This window comes from Dermacentor albipictus, chromosome 3, assembly GCF_038994185.2.
Source record: "Dermacentor albipictus isolate Rhodes 1998 colony chromosome 3, USDA_Dalb.pri_finalv2, whole genome shotgun sequence".
Lineage (NCBI taxonomy): Eukaryota > Metazoa > Arthropoda > Arachnida > Ixodida > Ixodidae > Dermacentor > Dermacentor albipictus.
The window spans coordinates 107,825,943-107,846,767 of NC_091823.1; the positions used below are offsets into that span (position 1 = coordinate 107,825,943).

Here is a 20,825-nt window from a genome sequence, read left to right on the forward strand (position 1 = left end):
GAGCAATGATACGCGCAATAATTCGAGAAGAGCTCCAGTATCTTGGCTTAGCCGCAGGGCCCATGCCTTGTCATGCCTCCGATACCAATCTGCGAGACGTTATCAAGGAGGAATTGGCGTCCATGGCTGGTGCAGCGTACACGGACCCTCTAACCCCTAGGGCCCCATCCACGTACGCACAAGTAGTCGCAGCTACTCCAGTCATCGTTCCACCGATGCCTCCAAAACCAACACTGGCCCCCATCGCGTCCATGACTACCAGCGCACCTACCCAAACCAGCTATCCGCAGTGGCGTCCTCCTCGTCCCATCTGCTACTACTGCGGCTATCGTGGCCACATAGCACGTTTTTGTCGCAAGCGCCAGCAAGACGAGCGTCGCGGATATGACGTATACGAACGGGATAACTTTTCGCCCGGAGCTACTTTTCAACGTCTAGGGAGCTTCCACGACCAACGCCGTCCTTATGGTCCACCGCGCGGACGCTCTCCATCGCCTACTGTGGCATCCGAGACGGCTCAGCCGTACCGTCCTGCGAGACGCCGCTCGCCGTCCCCCCTTCGCCGCTCTACGTCCCCACTGAGACCTGCTTCTCAATTCGCCGATCGTCGTCCGGAAAACTAAAGTATGCAGCTTTTGGAGGAAAAGCTGCATCGAACGACAGGACAGAAATTCCTCCATCGCGTCCGTGCAATGTGATATTGGTTGTATTAGAAGGTGTCCAAGTAGAGGCTTTAATAGACACTGGTGCTAGTGTTTCAGTCATTCACTGTGAATTGTGTTCGCGACTTCGGAAAGTTACGACCCCCTATGATGGACCTACGCTACTCGCTGCTCAAGGGGCTGCCATTCGACCTATCGCCATGTGCACAGCTCGTATTTCTATCGATGGACTTCTGCATTACGTACAATTTGCAGTGCTAAGTTCGTGTGCGCAGCAGCTCATATTGGGATGGGATTTTCTTTCTACGGCCTCCGCCTCCATCTGCTGTGGGCAACGCGTTCTCCACATGACCGACACGACAAATTCACTTCATGCAGATGACGCACGACTTCACTTTCTTGCTGCAGAAGATACCGCGCTACCTCCTCGCCATCAAAGCATTGTGACTATCACGTGTGATGTGATTGACTGCGGCGACGTGCTCGTATTACCATCTGCACGCTGTCTCGCAAGAGGGATTACCTTTGCATCAGGGCTGGTTAGGTTTGATCATGGCTCTGCGCTTCTCTATGCTACAAACCCGACCTCCGAAAAAATTCTATATCGAAAACAGTCTATATCTGTTGTTTCATTTAAACCAGCTTCCTCTGAAGTTCCTTGTACCGGACGGACCGCATCTCCTTCAGCTCTTGCAGCTGCCATCAGTTCCGACCTGACACCTTCGCAGTCACAACAATTGCTTGCTTTGCTCCAGAAACATGAAGCTTCGTTTGACGTGCATTCAGCTTCGTTGGGAAAGACTTCGCTTACGACGCATCGGATAGAGACAGATGGTACATCCATCGTGCGCCGTAGACCATATCGCGTATCGCTAGCCGAGAGGAAAGTCATTGACGAGAACGTCGCCGACATGCTCCAACGGAATATAATACGCCCTTCTGCTAGCCCTTGGTCTTCCCCCGTTGTTTTGGTTCAGAAGAAAGACGGCTCTGTTCGATTTTGTGTCGACTACCGAGCACTTAACAAGATCACACGCAAGGATGTATACCCTATGCCGCGAATAGACGATGCCTTGGATTCCCTGCAAGGTGCCGAGTACTTCTCCTGCATCGATCTACGTTCCGGCTACTGGCAGATCCCTATGCATGAGGACGACAACGAGAAAACAGCGTTTTCAACACCAGATGGGCTCTACGAATTTAATGTCATGCCATTCGGCCTCTGCAATGCACCCGCAACGTTCGAGCGCATGATTGACACCGTTCTTCGTGGCCTGAAGTGGAAGACTTGCCTGTGCTATCTGGATGATATTGTTGTTTTCTCGTCAACTTTCTCTCAGCACCTGCAACGTCTGGATGAAGTTCTCACATGCCTTGCCAACGCTGGACTTCAGCTAAACACCAAGAAATGCCATTTTGCGAGCAAGACGATTAAGGTACTCGGTCACATTGTGAGCAAAGATGGCATTCGTCCTGATCCTGACAAGGTTTCGGCAGTTCGGCACTTCCCTCGTCCCGAAAAGACTACAGATTTGCGCAGTTTCCTAGGCCTCGCCTCCTATTTTCGCCGATTCATACGAGGCTTCGCCTCAATAGCGTCACCTCTGCACAAATTACTGGGTTCTAATGTTCCCTTTGTGTGGTCCCCCGAATGTGAATCTGCGTTCGCCCATCTGAAGCGCGCTCTCACATCGGAACCAGTACTACGCCATTTTGATGAAGCTGCTCCTACCCTCCTGCATACGGATGCTAGTGGTCATGGCATTGGTGGCATTCTCCTACAGCGAGACGACGCTTTAGGGGAGAGGGTCGTCGCATACGCAAGTCGCGTTCTGACAAAAGCCGAAAGGAATTACACCATCACAGAGCAGGAGTGCCTAGCTATCGTTTGGTCTGTGCAGAAGTTTCGACCTTATCTTCACGGCCGCCATTTCACCATCGTTACAGACCATCATGCATTGTGCTGGCTTTCGACGCTGAAAAACTTGTCTGGACGGCTTGGTCGGTGGATCCTTCGTCTACATGAATACGACTTTACTATTACCTACAAGTGCGGAAAAAAACACCAGGATGCAGACGCGCTTTCTCGCTGTCCGCTTCCTACGACACCATGCAATGGACCTCCAACTACCATCCGTGACAAGCTTTCGCATGACCCCTCTTCACATGCTTTCTTGTTGGCCACTGTAGACGAGATGCCTAAACACGACAACGGATTCTTCCAATCTCATCAATTGGCGGACTCTTACTGTCGGCGCATCATAGACCACCTTCAAGGAGCTTCGCGCCCACCTAACGCCCGCCTTCGTCGACAGCTGACGCAATTTAAGATTGACAACCGCGTCCTGTACCGTCATGTCTATCACCCTGACGGTCAGCGCTGGGTTCCTGTCCTGCCACGCTCTCTACGTGCTCATGTCCTGCAGGCTTCTCACGACGACATGACTGCTGGTCACCTTGGTTTCCAGAAAACCTATGACCGCATCAAAGGTCGCTTCTACTGGCCTGGATTGTCCGCCAGTGTAGCGAGGTATGTCGCTTCCTGCGCCCTATGTCAGCGTCGAAAGCTCCCTACATCAGCTCCAAGCGGACAACTGCAACCGGTTCCTTGTCCGTCGCAACCATTCGAAATCGTTGGCATTGACCTGTATGGTCCTCTTCCTGTGACTCCCACCGGTAAACGATGGATTGTGACAGCCGTTGATCACTTGACACGCTACGCCGAAACAACTTGTGTGAGCTCTGCCTCAGCCTCTGAAGTTGCTGCATTCATATTTCAATCCTTAATACTGCGCCACGGTGCTCCTCGCGTCCTCCTGAGCGACCGTGGAAAAGCATTCCTCTCGCAACTAGTAGACGAAGTACTCAGAGCCTCCGGAACCACCCACAAGACTACCTCTAGTTACCACCCGCAAACTAACGGCCTCACAGAGCGATTTCATCGCACGCTGTCAGACATGCTAGCCATGTACATCGAACCGGATCACAGAAACTGGGACGCAATTTTGCCATTCGTGACTTTTGCGTATAATACCGCCGATCAACGCTCGACCGGTTACTCGCCATTCTACCTTGTCTATGGTCGTTCGCCCAGTTCCTCTCTTGACGCCTCTTTCTTCGCGCCAACTGTCCATCAATGTCCATCCTCCTGTGAAGAATATGTGTCCCGCATTCTGCGTTGTCGCCAGCTCGCTCGCATCAACACCGAAGCACAGCAACAGGACCGCAAGCAGCATTACGACGCCTCTCATCGCGTCGTGTGCTTCCGCCCTGGCGACGAAGTGCTACTCCGGACACCAGTTCGTACTCCTGGCTTGTGTGACAAGTTTCAACTTCGGTTCATCGGCCCCTACAAAGTCTTGGAGCAGACTTCCCCGGTTAACTATCGCGTGGTACCAGTTATTGTTCCAAGTGACCGCCGCTGCCGCGCTGCTGAGGTTGTCCACGTGTCCCGTATGAAGCCTTTCACGAGGCGTTCGCCGCCCCTTTGAATTGCGGCCAGGATGGCCGCTCTCGCGCGAGGGGACATTAGTGTAGCGAGATATAAGCTATTCTTTGTCATCTGTACATGATCATCATCATGTGGGGCTCATATGGGGTTCTTCTTCATCATCGCTTGTGGGGCTGGCTCTCGAGTGTGACCCGTGCTGTGGGCGTGATCGCTTCGCTGTATCTCCGAGTCGGAATAAACGTAGTGACGACTGCTACGTCACAATATGAACACTCTAGGCTCATTTCTGCCACTGCTGTGATGTTCCGTTTCAAGTCAAAAGGCGATAACATCGTCACCGCGCGCCGTATGCTTTGTGTGCGAATTAAAGCCTGCGAGGGTGAGCTGCTCGCGCGCGCGAGGCAGGAATGCGGGGAGAAAGCGCGCCGTCTTCCGTCGCGCTCAAGGCGTCGCAAGGAGGGAGGGGCGTTTATTGCGGCGGCTGCTGCATATGGCGCAGCCGCGCGGGTTTATCTTAAGAGGAAGCTTTCGCTCGGGTGCTCCTATCTAAATATATGTAAAAGGACAATTTGTTTTTCTCGGCAATGACTGCAAATTTGACGAGGTTTTTTGCATTTAAAAGAAAAACTTAACATCTAGTCACTGTTCGTTTCGAATTTCTTATTTAAATTGACAATTTTTATTAAAATTGGCAAAAATTAAAAATTTTCATACAACGAAACTATCAAAATTACAACTCTCTAACCTTGCAAAGAAACATAAGATCACAATTCTGTGAATTGCATGTGATACTACATCTAAAGCGGACAAAATTGATATATTACAGATATGGATCAAAATGAATTCAGTAATATGGGAATAGAGCTCTCTCAGAACCCTTGTACAGAACGTTAATAAATTCACGTACGATATAAATTGACATATTGAATTTGTTCGCTTTAGATGATCTAATGGATGCCGTTTACAGAACCGCGATAACTGTTCTTGATGCAAAAACTATTAATTTGTAAACTTTCTGCGTCTATATTTTACAAACTTACGAATTTTGGAAAATTCTTTTCACAGAATTCAGGCCCTACATCGAAATTCCGCTTCCAACAGTCGCTAGAATTTAACATTCTCTCTCAAGTGCAACAAATTTGATTAAGATCGGACCAGGGGTTATCCCAGAAAAGCGTTTTTGCGTTTAAGCGTATTTCTATAGGCCGCGTCGGAGTTGGGCGCGAGCTAAAGCTTCCTCTTAAAGGGAAGCTGAAAGGTTTTCCAGAAAAAATGAGTGAACATGTGTACATAATGGTTTTCAACCCTCCGAATTCGAATATCGTATCGAAATTGAGCGAAAGAAAGCGCAAATATATTTTATTTCGACGAAAAGTGCAGCAGCGGACACGCCCAGCTCGCGCGTCTCGTTTCCGCCTGTGATTGGTCGGGCGACCCGTGACGTCAACTTTAGTGACCGACCGCTGCCGCTCCATATGAAGCGCGGTGCCAGGTAGTTTGGTGCCGTAATGGAAAATTAAGAGGTAATAGAAAATTTAGAGAGACTGCGTTTTTCTGAAGAGTTCGGCGTTGCTCCCTACATGTACGAGCCGATTGCAAAGAGCCGGCCTCTCGTAGAAGCAAACGATGCTGGTGCGAGCAGTGCTTTCGACGAGAACGAAAGCGAAGTCTTGGGATCTCCTCGTGTTGGAAATGCTCTTTGGCGAGTATGTTTTTTGCAAAGCGATCTAGTGATCTCGCCGATCTTTCGCCGATCTAGTGAGCTCGTTTCCTGTCAAAGAACTGCAGTGTTGTGTTCCTGCATACTTCCCTCGTCGAACGTAAGCGGGGATGCGATCGTCGGCATTTGTGCGCTGTCCAAAGCTGTCGGCAACCTACAAAGACGGTTCAAACGGGTGAAAAGCTTCCCGGTTCATGCAGTACGTGTAGTGACCTTCATCTGTGCGCTATCGGCACACTACTCGTAACCGAAGTCGTAAAGGCGGCGAATTCCGTCGGCTACGTGAGACGGTCGGTTTCTCGCTGTGCGCGAGAGACGGGGGGAGCGTAGCGTCCTGGCGTGCGCCGGCTTTCCAGCACATGCAAACTCTACATTTGCACTGCGTTATGGTAGCTGCGTGCAGGCTGTTTTACAACACACGTGCAAATAGAAAATTCGCGGCGCTTTGCGACGAAACCTGCGTCGAGGGCGGGAAATAAACATGCACCTTCCGTTCAGCGTGCTAACATGAAGGAGCTCGCAGTAAATCAAAATCCAGGTTTGGGCGAGTTCGTGTATTCATAAGGCCTTCCAACACCAGTTATCATCAGTCAGTCCGCACTCGTGCCGTCTTTGTTTTCGTTGCTCCGATCTTTTCGTGCTGCGTTTAGAAAGCCTGCTAGTGGAAATTCTGGTGATAATCGTCGTCACGGAAGTGGTTGGAGCACAGCAGTGTTGTTCTTGAGGGCTTGAAATTCTTTCGCTTTACAGCAGCCTCCCACTTCCTTAAAAGCTTCTTGTCTTGTGGGAAGCAATGGAAGACAACATCGTCGCGGCCGCTGGTGTTCGTGCAACCGTAGGCTGCACAGAAAGACGGCATGATCGGCCCACCACATCAATTGATGCTGCGCACGTTGACCACCACTCCACATACACACAGACGCACCAACAAAGAAATGCAGGGTCGATTGAAGCAGATTACGACGGCACGCACGCAGAAACAAGCACGGTCAGGCACGGTCGCGCAAGCTGCGAAGGAGCAAAACACTAAAGTTGACGTCACAACACCGCGGTTTCCGGTCTCCGCTCGCATCGTCAGCGTCAGCAGCAGCGCGCGGCATTCGACGGGGGGCGGAGCTACAGCGCAATTTCAACCGACGATTACGTCGCTCCTATTTGAAAAAAAAACCCAAATTTGACCTACATGGTTTATAAGGTTCCCGCATCCGTATATGAGCGTCTTATTGAATTCGACAGACTCTTCAGCTTCCCTTTAATAGCGATCAGCGATGGGGACACAGTGCGCCGAGTGCTGATAGCTTCGTGTGCGTTGCGTTTGCGCCGCTTAGTTCCCGTTGCAGCACGAAGATCAATTCGCTCGCTGCTGCTGCCACGCTTCCTCACTCCAGCGTTTTGACAGCGAGTTCCCGCAGTCGTCGAGTGAGATGTGCACGTGCTCATGTTTGCTTGTCCGCGCGTGGCGCCTTGCCTGTTAATTTAGTTGGTAATCGAATGTTTACAAGTTTATGCAGCCGATAAAACTACTATTATTACTTCTTATAGCTGTCTACTAATTTGCTATCGCAATCGACGCTTCGCCTCTCGGGCGAAACAGCGACTTTTTTGCTTTGCTAGCAAATAAATTTTCAGCTTGATGGATGTTAGTTTTGTTAGCATTGGACAGCACTGGTGTGCTGTATCGCAAGTATCCTAGGAGGAGCGTCCTGTATAGTTGAAGCAAAGATGCCACGGATGTGCCCCACGTTTTACCGGCAAGAAACCTTAGTATATGGGAGATAGAAGTAAGTCTCTTCTTCAAGTATGAGATGTGGGGGCTCCATGAAAGGTCTCTGTCTATAATAACGCCTAGGAATCGGTGAGTTTTTGCGTAGGAAATTGGTTGGTGGGCAATAGAAATGGGGTACCAGGTCATGGGCTTGTGGGTAAAGGCGACTAAGGCGCACTTCTCGGTCGAAATGCTTAGGCCTTGCGCACGCAGGTACGATGATGTTAGGGTCACTGCTTTTTGGAGCCGTGCGCGCACCTGGAGACGTGTAACTGCCGAGGCCCATATGCATATGTCGTCAGCATATATTGAAAGGTTTACTGTATGCGGTAGAACGTCGGCAAGGCCAAGGATTGCAAGGTTTAACAAAGTGGGGCTAAGAACCCCACCCTGAGGGACGCCACGGTAAGTGTAATGGTCAGTAGTTCGGCCATCTGCACTGTGCACAAAGAAGGATCTTTTGAACAGATAGCTCCGAATCCACCGAAACATGCGTCCACCAATTCCATTATTCCCCATTCCCCTCCCCAGGTGTAGGGTAGCAAACTGGACTCAGTCTGGTTAACCTCCCTGCCTTTCCGTCTTCCCTTCTCTCTCTCTCTCTCTCTCTCTTCAGCTTGATGGTTTCTAACTACAGGTCACGCGCTCACACTACGTCACGCTCTTCGTATGTAGTGCGGGTTTCGTGTATAAGAAGTTTTGATTATAATTTTCCGTCGATCTTATTCTCTCGGTTTGTGATTTCCCGCCGTAGTTGCTCAGTGGCTATGGTGTTAGGCTGCTGAGCATAAGGTCGCGGGATCGAATCCCGGCCATGGCGGCCGCATTTCGATGGCGGCGAAATGCGAAAACACCCGTGTACTTAGATTTAGGTGCACGTTAAAGAATTCCAGGTGGTCGAAATTTCCGGAGTCCTCCACTACGGCGTGCATCATAATCAGAAAGTGGTTTTGGCACGTAAAATCTCATATTTTTTTTCCTTCTTTTTTTGAGGGGAGAGGGATATTTACAGTGTGATGTTCTCCGTGCCCAGCGATGTACAAAATTCTCCTTATACATCCTTTTGTAAAAATGTTTTTCATCGTTGTATTTTAAGCTCTCTACTGTCATGCCCGCTTGGGTGAAGCAGATATATAGTCAATAAATGTAATTAATAAATTAAATAAACTCTGTCACATTAATACTTTCTTGCGGACTAGTTGGTTCATGCTTACATTATTAACGTGCATATTGGACAGCGCGCTAATAATCCCTGTCACTGTTTTCTTTCTTTTCTTTTTATTTTGCATAAAGTGCAAGTCAAAGCTATACCGTGTTGTTTTGCCACATTTCCTTGTTAGCTTCGATTCTCTCTATTCTTTTTTTTTAATTCTGCTAATTCTCTTAGCCACCACTAAAGAGGAACTTTAAGTCACAGTAAGGCGCTGTAATGTAACAGCAACGTTATGCGGATGACGCTGTCAATCACTCCTACTTATAGACGCATAAATATATAAGAAATCTGTTTTAAAAAAAATTTTTTTTTCGGCACTCATTCTATTTTTCTGGCCTCCTGTTTTTATAGCGCAGTGCGCCCCAAATCTGGGTGAACGGGTAGAGTGCATCTATCATTGCCTTTAGGGTAAAACCGATAAATATTTCAAAAGCGGCTATCATGTTATCACATAACCTCTGGGATATGTCCTGATTCAGGAGCGCTGAGCAGATGGCTGCAGTATAGCATACACTAGACGACGGGAAAACCTCTTCGGCATCCAAGCTGAATAGAGGGTGAAAACAACGAAAATTTGGAGTGCATGACAGCGGGTGCATGTACCACATGACCCGGATTCAAACACATAAAAAGATCTTATATTGCAACTGTTCGTAAAACCAGATGTCAGGTAATTGTTATTCGAAAGCTTTATAACTGGATGCGAGCAGCCTATGTCTGCTCGCCTCCAGTGATAAAATTTCATATAACAATTGGAGGCGAGCAGCAAAACAACAAAACTGGAGGCGAGCAGTCATCCAATTTTCTGAATTCAACACCAGATGAACTTATGGCGCATCTGCCAAGTCTCTTTACGCAGCCTGGAGTTTACGATGACCTAGTGCGTGCTTGGTAACTTACAATTACTGGAACGAGGGAATAGTGAATGGACTTTTGTATGAAAAAATAAAGCAGTTTACAGGCCTCCCCTGTCGCGAGCGCAGGTTTTAAGATTGCCAAGTCTTCCACCCTGTTTCATCTTCTACCTGCTCTCAGCTCATATACGCATAAAACTCTTCTTTCCACGCAGAAGAAGTTGACCTCGTTGTTCCACCAGATGACGTGCTAGTCATGTTTCTCCGTTCCAAGAAGTACCGGGTGAAAGATGCGTTCAAGATGATCACAAAGTACTTCCGGGCGCGCAGGGATGTACCGCAGTACTTCGATAACCTGACGCCATCGACAATTCCGTACGAGACGTTCTTCCATGACCACAAGCTCATCATGTTTGCCAGGGACTCGCAAGGACGAGCAGTGGGCTACCTTAAATTTGGTAAGTGTCATGCGCTTTTTTTATGCGAAGCATATTACGAGGGCTCAACCCAGCTCCTCAGGCGCGGCGGTGACCATGAAATCACGTGACACCGTGACGTCACGACAGAGGAGAAGTGGCTTTGGCTCAACTCTTGCAAGACGGGCTGGGTGGGAATCGAACCAGGGTCTCCGGAGTGTGGGACGGAGACGCTACCACTGAGCCACGAGTACAACGCTTCAAAGCGGTACAAAAGCGCCTCTAGTGAATGCGGTGTTGCCTTAGAAACGCGCTGTTTCTAAGGCGTGCGTCTCTTGCTCAGGCGCACATTTCGTTGCCGCGCCGAACGCTGCTTTGCTCGACGCTCACCGCGTCCAATGCGGGGCGCGTAGTCGCTGCCCTGTAGCCCATTGTCTTACACCCCTTGGCGGGTCGACGGGAACGCTGTCGCGTTCCACTCTTGAAGGCGAAGAAGTAATGCATGAGTTGTTTCTTCGTCTAGCCGAACGAAATATAGCCAAGCAACAGCAGTTCACCAGGATAAACAGTGGTTCAACAACTAAAATAAAGGCTAGTATGCTTCGCATCCTGGGCTTAACCTTACCTAAGCCACAGCCATTTTTTTTTCAGTACGTAAGGCGCAGGCTACGCTTTTCCTCCCACGTGTAATAAAAAGCGAGACACTTCGGGAAGAACGCAGCCATAGCAAAACGAAAGCGCCCAAGAACGGGTCGTCGCAAGTAGTTCCCAAGTCGTGATACATAAATAATCGGACAAGGTTGTCTGACTATATACATTGCGCGGGTTCGGTCCCGCCTGCAGCACTAGATAAATTTTAAAGAATTTGTTCGCCATTGAAGAGCGGCACATACCCAATGACCCCAAGTGGTCTCAAAGGGGTTCATTGACGCTCATCCGATACCCAATAATGCATACCCAATGACCCAAGCTAGTCTCAGAGGGGTTCATTGAATAGCGGCGCATACCCAATGTCACATGGGCATACCCGTATTGTTCTTACGTGGCCTGCGGTGAAGCTGCTACTTTGTCTCACATGCTCTGGGAATGCTGGTCGTTGGGCCCGAAGTTCACCATAGAAGAGTGGGACGCGCTCCTGCTAAGTGTCGTGTTTGAGGACCAAATCCTGGTCGACGAGCGCGCCCGCGATCGGGCCGGCAGGCTAGATCTGTCAGTCCCGTCGCGGCATAAGCCGGGTGCATGTTTTATCGCGTTTTGCTGGACCCAATAAAAGTTTATTCACTCACGCACTCAGTGTCACATGATCGGTGACTCAAGTTGGCTCGATGATCAGCCCAGTAGCCCGATGATCTACCCCATGGAGGAAGGAAACTAAGGAGAGGCCCTGACGTCACTCGTTGTGAAGCTAAAGTGAAGCCGGAAGTTGGCATTGCTCATGGCGTTGCTCCGCCTCTCGGGCCAGCTCTCCTCTCGTGTTTACCTTTCTCGCGAAACCACGCCGCATTGCGCGCCACCGGGCTGCTCAGACGCGCGCGCTCCGCAACAATACAAAACAAAATCATGTAATCGCGATGTCTCAATGAATTACCGTTGTCGAGCTCAAAGTCGGGAAGGTCGTGGTAAGCATTCTCCCTGACACTTCTGATTGCTCCTCACTTGCATAGACTAGAGTGTCCGAGATGTGAAAAGTCTGCATGCTTGTGACATTACATGTACGACGGTGTGGTGGGCATTAAGGTGTCAAATAAACAAATCTGTGGCGATTTAGCGGCTAATGCGAGGTAATTGGGTTAGCATTACGTCGCACTTCTTTGAGGCCCTATTCCAGGATTTAAACCACGTATATCAAGTTATTATTATTATTATTATTATTATTATTATTATTATTATTATTATTATTATTATTATTATTATTATTATTATTATTATTATTATTATTATTATTATTATTATTATTTTTATTCTTTGTATCTGTGCTCAGTTAAGGTCCTGTGCGAGAGGGGTGAACACTGTAGTAAATGCTTGTTAGTATCTCACAATTACTGCTCTACTTTCTGATTGCAAAGCCTTCAGCGCTTTTTGATCTGACGTGTATGTTCACGTACGACTGTACGCAACTGCTTAGTAGATGTTTATGGACGTAGTAATGTTGCTGATTCAGCTGACAGCCAATATCCCTCTTCAGGATGTTTCCTGCAAAAATAAAAGTGAATGGGACTCCCTATTACAACTTCACTATCTTTTATGTATGAGTTGCAGAGATTGGCACTCTCTTTTTTTTCAGGGCTTTTCCATCGTGTCCGGAAAAGCGTACGAAGCATGAATGATAGCCACTTTCAAGGTTAAAATGTCTAGATCCTACCGTTCTTGAACGCCAATCACGTTCCCTACATTAAAAATGTTGTCCACTTGTTTTTTGTTTTTTTATAGTCACCTGAACAGTTATATCGACTGTCTTTTTTTTTTCTCCTCTACCAAACAAAGGTGCTTGGAACACCAGCATCTGCTCCTTGGACGACCTGATGAGGTGCGCGCTAGTAGCTACGGAATCCAACCTGCGTGACGAAGAGACACAGATACGTGGCCTCGTTGCTGTCATAGATCTCAAAGGCTTCAGTGCTCACCACTTGCTGCAGATGACGCCGCGGTACATGAGGAGGGTCATCGCCATTGGACAGGCAAGCAGGCGAAACGAATGCAGTTGGTGACACAAATTTAAAAAAAAAACTGGCGTTACAAATTAATAGCTTGCTGAGAAATTAGTTATAAACGGCTTTCGAGAAATAAAAAAATACTGTTAACTGAGTGCAACGTTACGCTTAACTCAGGGTATTTCAATCCCTCCGCCCCACCTGTCTTTCTCTTTTCTTTTGTTTATTTCATTTTATTATTCCTTTTTAATTTTACTGCTCGTTTTTAGAACCCTACAAGTCCTATCTTTGCTTGCGTCTACTTTTTCTTCGATAACCAAGCCCATCAGACTAACGGCGCGCGCTGACATTTCGTGATATTTTTTTTTTCGTTTCCTGCTTCTTTTTTTTTCCCCTCCTGCTTGGAAGATTCAAAAGCGAGCCCCCGTCTCTGGCCTCCTTGTGGTCACAATTGAATCCCACCTCTCCCTTAATTTCTTTTCCCAGCGTTTCCACTTCCCCCACGCTGTTTATTCTGTGCCTTTATTCTCCTCCACCTGAGCAGATGGGAGAGAGCTAGCTACACAAGGAAAGCTACACAAGTCCAGGAAAGCGTTTCGCTGCTTTGACAACGACAAGTTGTCTTGTCCGAATGTTGGCACCAGAGGTATTGGGCCACGAGAGAGATCTGTCCTGCCGTTGTTGAGCGCGTCATGTTTTCATCTTCAAGCGTTACCACTCATGCCCAACCACGCAGGCCCTCCGTGTAGCGCAAAGAAGTTACTAAACTAATAAAATTTCTCGAAGTAAAATAGATCAGAAAATTCATAAAGAACGACTTGCACGCAACCTACACGCATGATAGCATCGGATTGTAATTTGAATATACGAGAAAACACAATTCTGTGACGCGGAAGGTCAAACACAGACCCCTTTTAACGCCATGGCGTTTCCAGCTGCCATTTGGGGTATGTCTTGGTAGGAGTGGCGCGGCCCCCTGGGTTCCTTTGGCACCATCAAAAAAAAAGAAGAAAAAGAACCAGAAAGCTCGTCTTGGTGCATAGCGTTCGCCGCCATCGTTTCCCGGTATACATTACGGTTGCATAACCTGCAGTTGCCGGGAAGCGTGAGAAGCACTCGGGGATCTTTGCATGTTATCGCGTTCAACTCTTAAAGGAGAAGCTTACGCGTCCTTCAATTTTTACTTTGGCTCTCTCTTTTTTAGTTTAGTGTTTGTAAATGCATACGTAGGAATATACCTACACTCATACGCGCTACAGGGTAATTGTCGAAGATATCGACTTCAATACGGCGTTTTCGCAATAAGCGTTCTTTCCTTTCTCTCATCTCTTTAGGACTCACTCCCGATCCGGATAAAGGGAGTCTACTACCTCAACACTCCAGCTGTCTTCAGGATACTGCACGCATTTGTCAAGCCATTCCTCTCGGCAAAAGTGTTGAGCAGGGTGAGATACGACATAAGAGATATGGCTGCCCTGCGACGTCACTCAATCTGCGGGCTCGCATTGAGTTTCCACGCAAGTGGTCTCCGAGTGCATGGCGGGCATACATTGTATATTCGATGCCATCGATAACGCCGAGAACCGCATGATGCAATTGCTCGAGCGATTTGCTCGCGGCGGATAGGCGTTGGTGTCAAAATAGCGTCGAGACGCCGCCTCCGCGCACGCTTAAAGGGGTACTAGCATACTTTCGACTATTCATTTTTTTTTTTGCTGTAAATAAAGGTCCTAGAGCTCTAAACCCTATAAAAAGATTGTCAGAAGCCTCAGGGCGCCGTGAATAATTTAATGACTTTCCTCCAGCCATGTTCCATTGCGTTTTTCCAGGAGGATATTGTGTAGTGACGTTACGACACAATATGTGTTCAGGAATGCAGTAAAGAAGTGGTAGCTAGGATAGCGGCGCCGGCTCGTACACTCCTGCTTTATTTAAACTTCTATAGGGCTACGTCCGCCATCTTGTGTTGGCCACACTAGCTGTCTGGGGAAGCGCACTTGTAGAATTCCGTATATAGATCCATTAGATTAACATAACTATGTGCCAATGGTGGGAAAACGTAGTACAGAGCACGGTAGAGCGTTAGGCGGTACGACGTCATTAGAAAATTTGCAGTCGTCGGATGAGGTCGGCTGCCATAAGATATGGATAGCTCGAGATCTCTTGGATGGGCTTTCGTCCTGCAGTTGACGGAAATTAGGTTGATAACGACGACGATGAATAACCAGTTTACTGTTTCCTTTCCAGTTGCAGTACCTTGCGGGTGGCATTTCGGAACTTCGCGGCGTTGTCCCGCCTGAGCTAATGCCGAAGGAATTCGGAGGGACACAGGAAGACTTCGACTTCCAGAAACAAGAGAAGTTCTTCCATAGCAAGGAGGGCTACTTCGAAAAGATGCTGCAATGTGGCTATCAAAGGAAGTGAACGGAACGTTTACACCACGACGACCAAACACTGGTTTTCAAGTGCCAATGCCGTGCCAATTTAAACGCAATCATTTGCAGCTCACAAGACGTCGTGGATATGTAAATGTGTCAGTCTGCTTGCACTTTTACTCAGGTACTACATCTAAATAAATTGCTCTATACAATTGTCATTATGTGCACACGTGTGGAGCAATACGTGCAAAACTCAATCACGCCACGTGCCGCATAAGTTGGTCGCTTATTTGTAATTTCTTCGTGCAGCCATTGTTCGCCACCACGCGAGTACGTGATGCGCGGATGTGTTGAAGGAGTCTCGCCATTTTGTGCCTCTGCACGCTTGAACACTTTAGCTGGTCCAAATTGTGAACCAACTCAAGCATCCACTTCTTGTTCCATGTCGTTGAGATGTAAATATCCGCATTCTACAAACTATTCCGTTATATTGTGATAGCAGTTAGATGCACACTTTAAGTGCATTTCTGCCGTCGCCATCGCCGTGAGGTTCCGTATAAAGTCCAAGGGCGATAAAATCGTCGCCGCGCGCCGTATGCTGTATGCGCGAGCGAAAGTGTGCGAGAGTGAGCCGGCGATCGCGGCTCAATCTCCCGCACGATACAGTGGAAGCGCGGAGAGGGTAAGCGCGCCGTCTTCCGTAATACGCAAGGCTCCGGGGGTTGCATAAATACTTTGTTTAGCGCAATACAACGGACTCAAGAAAGGCGGCAGGACAAGGCGCTACTCTCAACTGACATCATTTTCTCTCGCCTTTATTGTGTCCGTTGTATTGCGCTAAACAAAGCATTCATGGATCCGCACCAACTAGCCCGCCAAGCATTATGCTGAACTGTCTCCGGGGGGTGCTTAGTTCCCAGTGCTTAGCTTGCACGGCCGCGCACGGTTGCACGCGCCGTATATTGAAAGGATCTGCAGAAGGCTCAGCCCTTTGAGCGCGCTGTTTCTTGGCGCTCTTGGGTTGAAGTGATAGACCGCACGGTCATTTCGCTCACTGCTGCTGCCGCGTTTGCTCACACCAGCGTTTTGACAACGGCTGTCCGCGCTCATTAGTATGATGTGTTCGTGTTTGCTTGTGCGCACTGACACCATGCTTTTTCATTCAGTTAGTGAGTGAATATTTCCAAGTTTATACGGCCGATAAAACTATTATTGTTATTTCGTATAGCTGTCCACTAATTTACTATGCCATCGATGCTTCGCCATTTGTGCGAAACTGGGACTTTTTTTTCTAACTCCAACAGAAGAGCAGCAATAAAATACATTAAAAAAATAAGTTGTGAAGTTTTACGTGCCAGAACGACTTTCTGATTATGAGGGACGCCGCAGTGAAACACTCCGGAAATTTTTACCACCTGGGATTCTTTAACGTGCATCTAAATCTAAGTACACGGGTGTTCTCGCATTTCGCCTCCATCGAAATGCGGCCGCCGCGGCCGGGATTCAATCCCACGACCTTCTGCTCAGAAGCCCAACACCATGGCCACTGAGCAACCACGACGGGTAATAGAATACGTAGGTATGCCACTTTTGTTATCATCATGTTCAAAAGCGCATGTCTCCACTCGCAACTATAATGCTGCCACACAGCTAACCGTTCCGTCAAAAAATAAGATGCCGCAGATCGAACTTGCCCCGTTGCAGTCTATATACAGCGAACCTTCTCATCTGGCTCAAGGATGCACAGAACGAGGAGCTCTGCAATGAAATGCACCTACTTTTTATTAATATGCGTTTATTTGCGCACAAAGTGAGAATATACAAGTCTCTGGACCTATAGCCACAAGGCAAGTAAAGGGCCCATAGCAAAATAGGCATACACATTCAATGACATTCAACGACAAGACGTAGTTACATATTGATATATGTCACATAGAAATTTTTAAAAATATTTAGACAACCCGTGAAAACAGCCCTGGCTGAGGCTTGTCCCGTCAATTTAAACATTAGAAATATACAATAAGTGAAAATTATAATTTGGTTTTTGTGAAACATGTGAAATATATTTATAGTTCTAATAAATAACGCTTAAATTACCGCGCGAAATTCTTAATTTTATTTTATTGGGAATTTCATTCCATACGGTATAGAATCGCTAAATTCAAGTAGCCATTCACCGCAAGTATTTCGGCATATAGGTAAGTTACTTATTTACTGTGGCAGCCCTTGTATTCCTTTTTGCGTGTTATAAGTACACTGTTCGGTAGAGACTAATTGTACTTCTGTAGATGATGAATGATACAAGCTACACGTAGCGTGTAAACTGATTTTATAAGTAAAATGTGGGGAGCCTGAGATAGAGATCTGCTCGGGTGCGTTTATTCGGAGTGCGTAATAAGAGCTCGTTTCTGTAATCGAAATGAGGGTTCTAAATAGGTCGAATACGTGTTGCGCCAGGACTCGATACAGCAGCTTAACTGACTATAGACAAATGTATATTATAGTATACGAAGAATATTAAAACCAAAACAATCTCGCGCACGAAGTAACATGTGGCAACCATAGGCTACATATGAACGCAAGTTTCTGAGTTTGCTTTTTCTTAAGGTATCATAATCAAATGACACGCCGAAATATTTGTAAGTGTGAGTATGTTGCAGACTTTGACCATGAACGCTTAACTCTAATTGCCCAGCATCTATTATCATTCTTCTAAAATAGGTAGCGTATACTTCGCTTCTTTGATGCTAATAGTTAACTGATCTTATTAAACCACATCTGAACCTTCTAAAGTTCATCACTTATTTTGTTGTGTATGCCTTTTATGTTGTCGCCTATAAATACTAATACTGTATCGTCCGCATACATTAACGCGTAAAATGTTTCAGTACGGAATGAAGGTCGTTAACAAAGCACGAACAATAAGGACTCAAGAACTGAGCCATGAGGCACTCCTTGAGTGGATTTCTTGCAGGCCAATTATAGAAAAAAAAATTATCGATCATGACGCATTGTTTACGGTCAGATAAATAGCATGTGAACAAGCGTACTGTGTCCTCTCTAAATCCATACGATTTATCCAAAGGGATTGAACGGTTAACAGTGTCAAACGCTTTTTTAACTTATATATACTACCACAGAAATTTTGTTGTCATGTAGTGCTCTTTAAGGACGAGTAATGCGGATGCCATGAACCGCCCGGGCATGAATCCGTGTTTGCTAGGGCTTACAGTGTTGTATTTCAAAAATATTTCATGAGGCAGCATAGTAATTTTTCAAAAATAGTGTTGATCATTGGTAAGATGAATTGATCAACAATGCGAATTTTCAATGTGTCCGACGAAATGCATAGGTGTTCCAGTTACTTAAGAAAACGCATAAAACAGCGTTTTCTTAAAAGAAGTAACTGAAACTCCAATGCAATTCGGTGGACAATATGAAAATTCCTACCTCAAAACTGGCGCACTCCAGAGAATTCGTTCCAAGCGCATACGCCTTGCGAACTCCGTGGTTGTGATTCATAGATTACAATATATGCCGTAAGCTAATTAATTAAAAAGCTTATTCGCGTTATTATGTTAATTATTTTAAGGCGTTCTGATTTCTCGCAGAAATAATGGCAGTCTCATCAAGTAATTTAGATTCAGGGTTAGAATTGTACGATCATGTCCATAGGCAATTTTTAAAAATTGTGGGCCTTCTAAAAACACAACGCTGTACACGGAATCGCGGCGATTTTCCCCTAGTCACGGCCGCTAGCTCGCGCATTTTCACGGGGCCATTTTCTAGTTCGTCCCAGTTTGAACAGCATTTCCTCCACCGGCACCAGCATATGGGTAGGATACCCAGCTTGCTTAAACCGCGCAGTCTGCCGCTGGAAACTGGCTTTGATTAGGTACGGGCATGAATTTTAAGGAGGTTTTTGAAACATGTGTTAATCATGCCCCATTTCACCAACTTAAAAAGGGCTAAATGAAATAGCAGAAGAGTTTTGACAGCTGGTGGTCTGTAAGCCCCGCAAGTCCTACTATCTGTTGGGATGAACTGAACGTCGAGAAACCGAAGTGCATCATCGACAGACATTTTAACAGTCAGCTCAAGTGGTCTCATACACTCGCGAAAAATCGTAAACGTATCAATACATTTTTCTCGGAATCCTTTACTAGGGCAATCCAGAAACACTAAATATCCTTGGCAAATCTAAAAGCTCCCTGAGGAAAGTCGCAGTTTTGCCCGAAAGGCAAAGCATCGGTTGCGATAGCAAATTAGTGGACAAATGTATATATATATATATATATATATATATATATATATATATATATATATATATATATATATATATATATATATATATATATATATATATATATATACGAACTAAGGATATTAGTTTTATTGGCGGTATAAACTTGCAAACATAGGTATGCTAACTAAATTAACAAGCATGGTGTCACGCGCGCACAGGCAAACATGAACACATGTCACTCGATGACCGCGGGAACTCGCTTGTCAAAACGCTGCAGTGAGGAATCGCGGCAGCAGCAGCGAGCGAGTCAGTCAACTAGACCACGAAAACAAACCGCAGCGCAGATTCTGTACCCATCGCAGATGGCTCTCAAGATACAGCAGCCGGGCCGAGCGCGCGTAGCCACCCAGGTCGCCCAGTAGGACGCCCCTTCCCCCCCCCATCTCTACCCTCTCCCCAAAGCCTTGCACGCGACGGAAGATGGCGCGCTTCCTCCTCGCTTCCCTCGCTTGCACGGGCAACATTGAGCCGCGATCGCCTGCTCACCCTCGCACGCTTTCACTCGCACATACAGAATACGGCGCGCGACGACGATCTTATCGCCCTTGGAGTTTATACGGAACCTCACGGCGAAGCCGACGGCACAAATGCGCCTGGAATGTCCATATAGTTGCAATCGCAATAAAACTGTTAGTCCCGTGAGGCGTTCATACATGTGCCCATCTACTTGCGCTAAATATAGGTTGCTGAGCACGGGAGCCAGACATGACCCTATGTAAACGCATGTTTTGTGCAGATACGGCCTATTGTTTCACTGGACAAAAATTGACGACATGGAAAATACAATTGTAAAACTCTCTTACTGAAACATCTGCTTGCTGTCAAAACCTTGCAGCGCTAAGCTTACCAATACAATCCTCGACAATTGAAGAAGGTGATTGCGCGGGATGGAATAACACAGTTGTTTTACATCATCTTGATCAGCAATTATCACAACTACGGGATAATAATAATAATAATAATAATAATAATGTTTATTTCGATGTATGCTTTAAAGCAGTACGCCGATTCATGTGAACGCAAGTTAGGCGACAATATTGTCGGCACTCATGCTAGTTGGTTAATACGCATCGAGTACTGATCAGTTTCAGTTCTGGCACATATTGTGCTACATTAGTAATTACAAAGATGATTACATACAACTCGGTAATTACATTATCCGCGATTATTGCTATAATTTCTTAATATTATACTTCTGTCTGTTACCCTGTTTTTACCAACAGGAACCAGTCTCCATCGAAATACTCTGTGATTCAAGCGTTCATTAAATACATACAAATACATGCTACAAGCTCTATAACTCAAGACTGCAGCACACCGGCAGCCTTACGGTGTACCATTAGTCATTTGACTTGGAAAAGCTTTTTGAAAACTACGCTCCTGTTGAACTCATTGCAAGAGCCGGGGGC

At 46.7% G+C, this 20,825-nt stretch overlaps 1 protein-coding gene across 1 annotated transcript in view; it reads left to right on the forward strand.

Annotated features, from left to right (window-relative positions):
* The window catches only part of LOC135904880 (alpha-tocopherol transfer protein-like), a 38,535-nt gene extending 23,230 nt beyond the window's left edge, over positions 1 to 15,305 (forward strand). Inside the window, exons 3-6 of the mRNA XM_070535919.1 lie at positions 9,881 to 10,123; positions 12,566 to 12,759; positions 14,067 to 14,177; positions 14,980 to 15,305. Of these exons, the coding sequence (XP_070392020.1) occupies positions 9,881 to 10,123; positions 12,566 to 12,759; positions 14,067 to 14,177; positions 14,980 to 15,156 (725 nt within the window). The 3' untranslated portion in view covers positions 15,157 to 15,305. The remainder of the gene's footprint in view (positions 1 to 9,880; positions 10,124 to 12,565; positions 12,760 to 14,066; positions 14,178 to 14,979) is intronic.
* Positions 15,306 to 20,825: the final 5,520 nt, after the last annotated feature.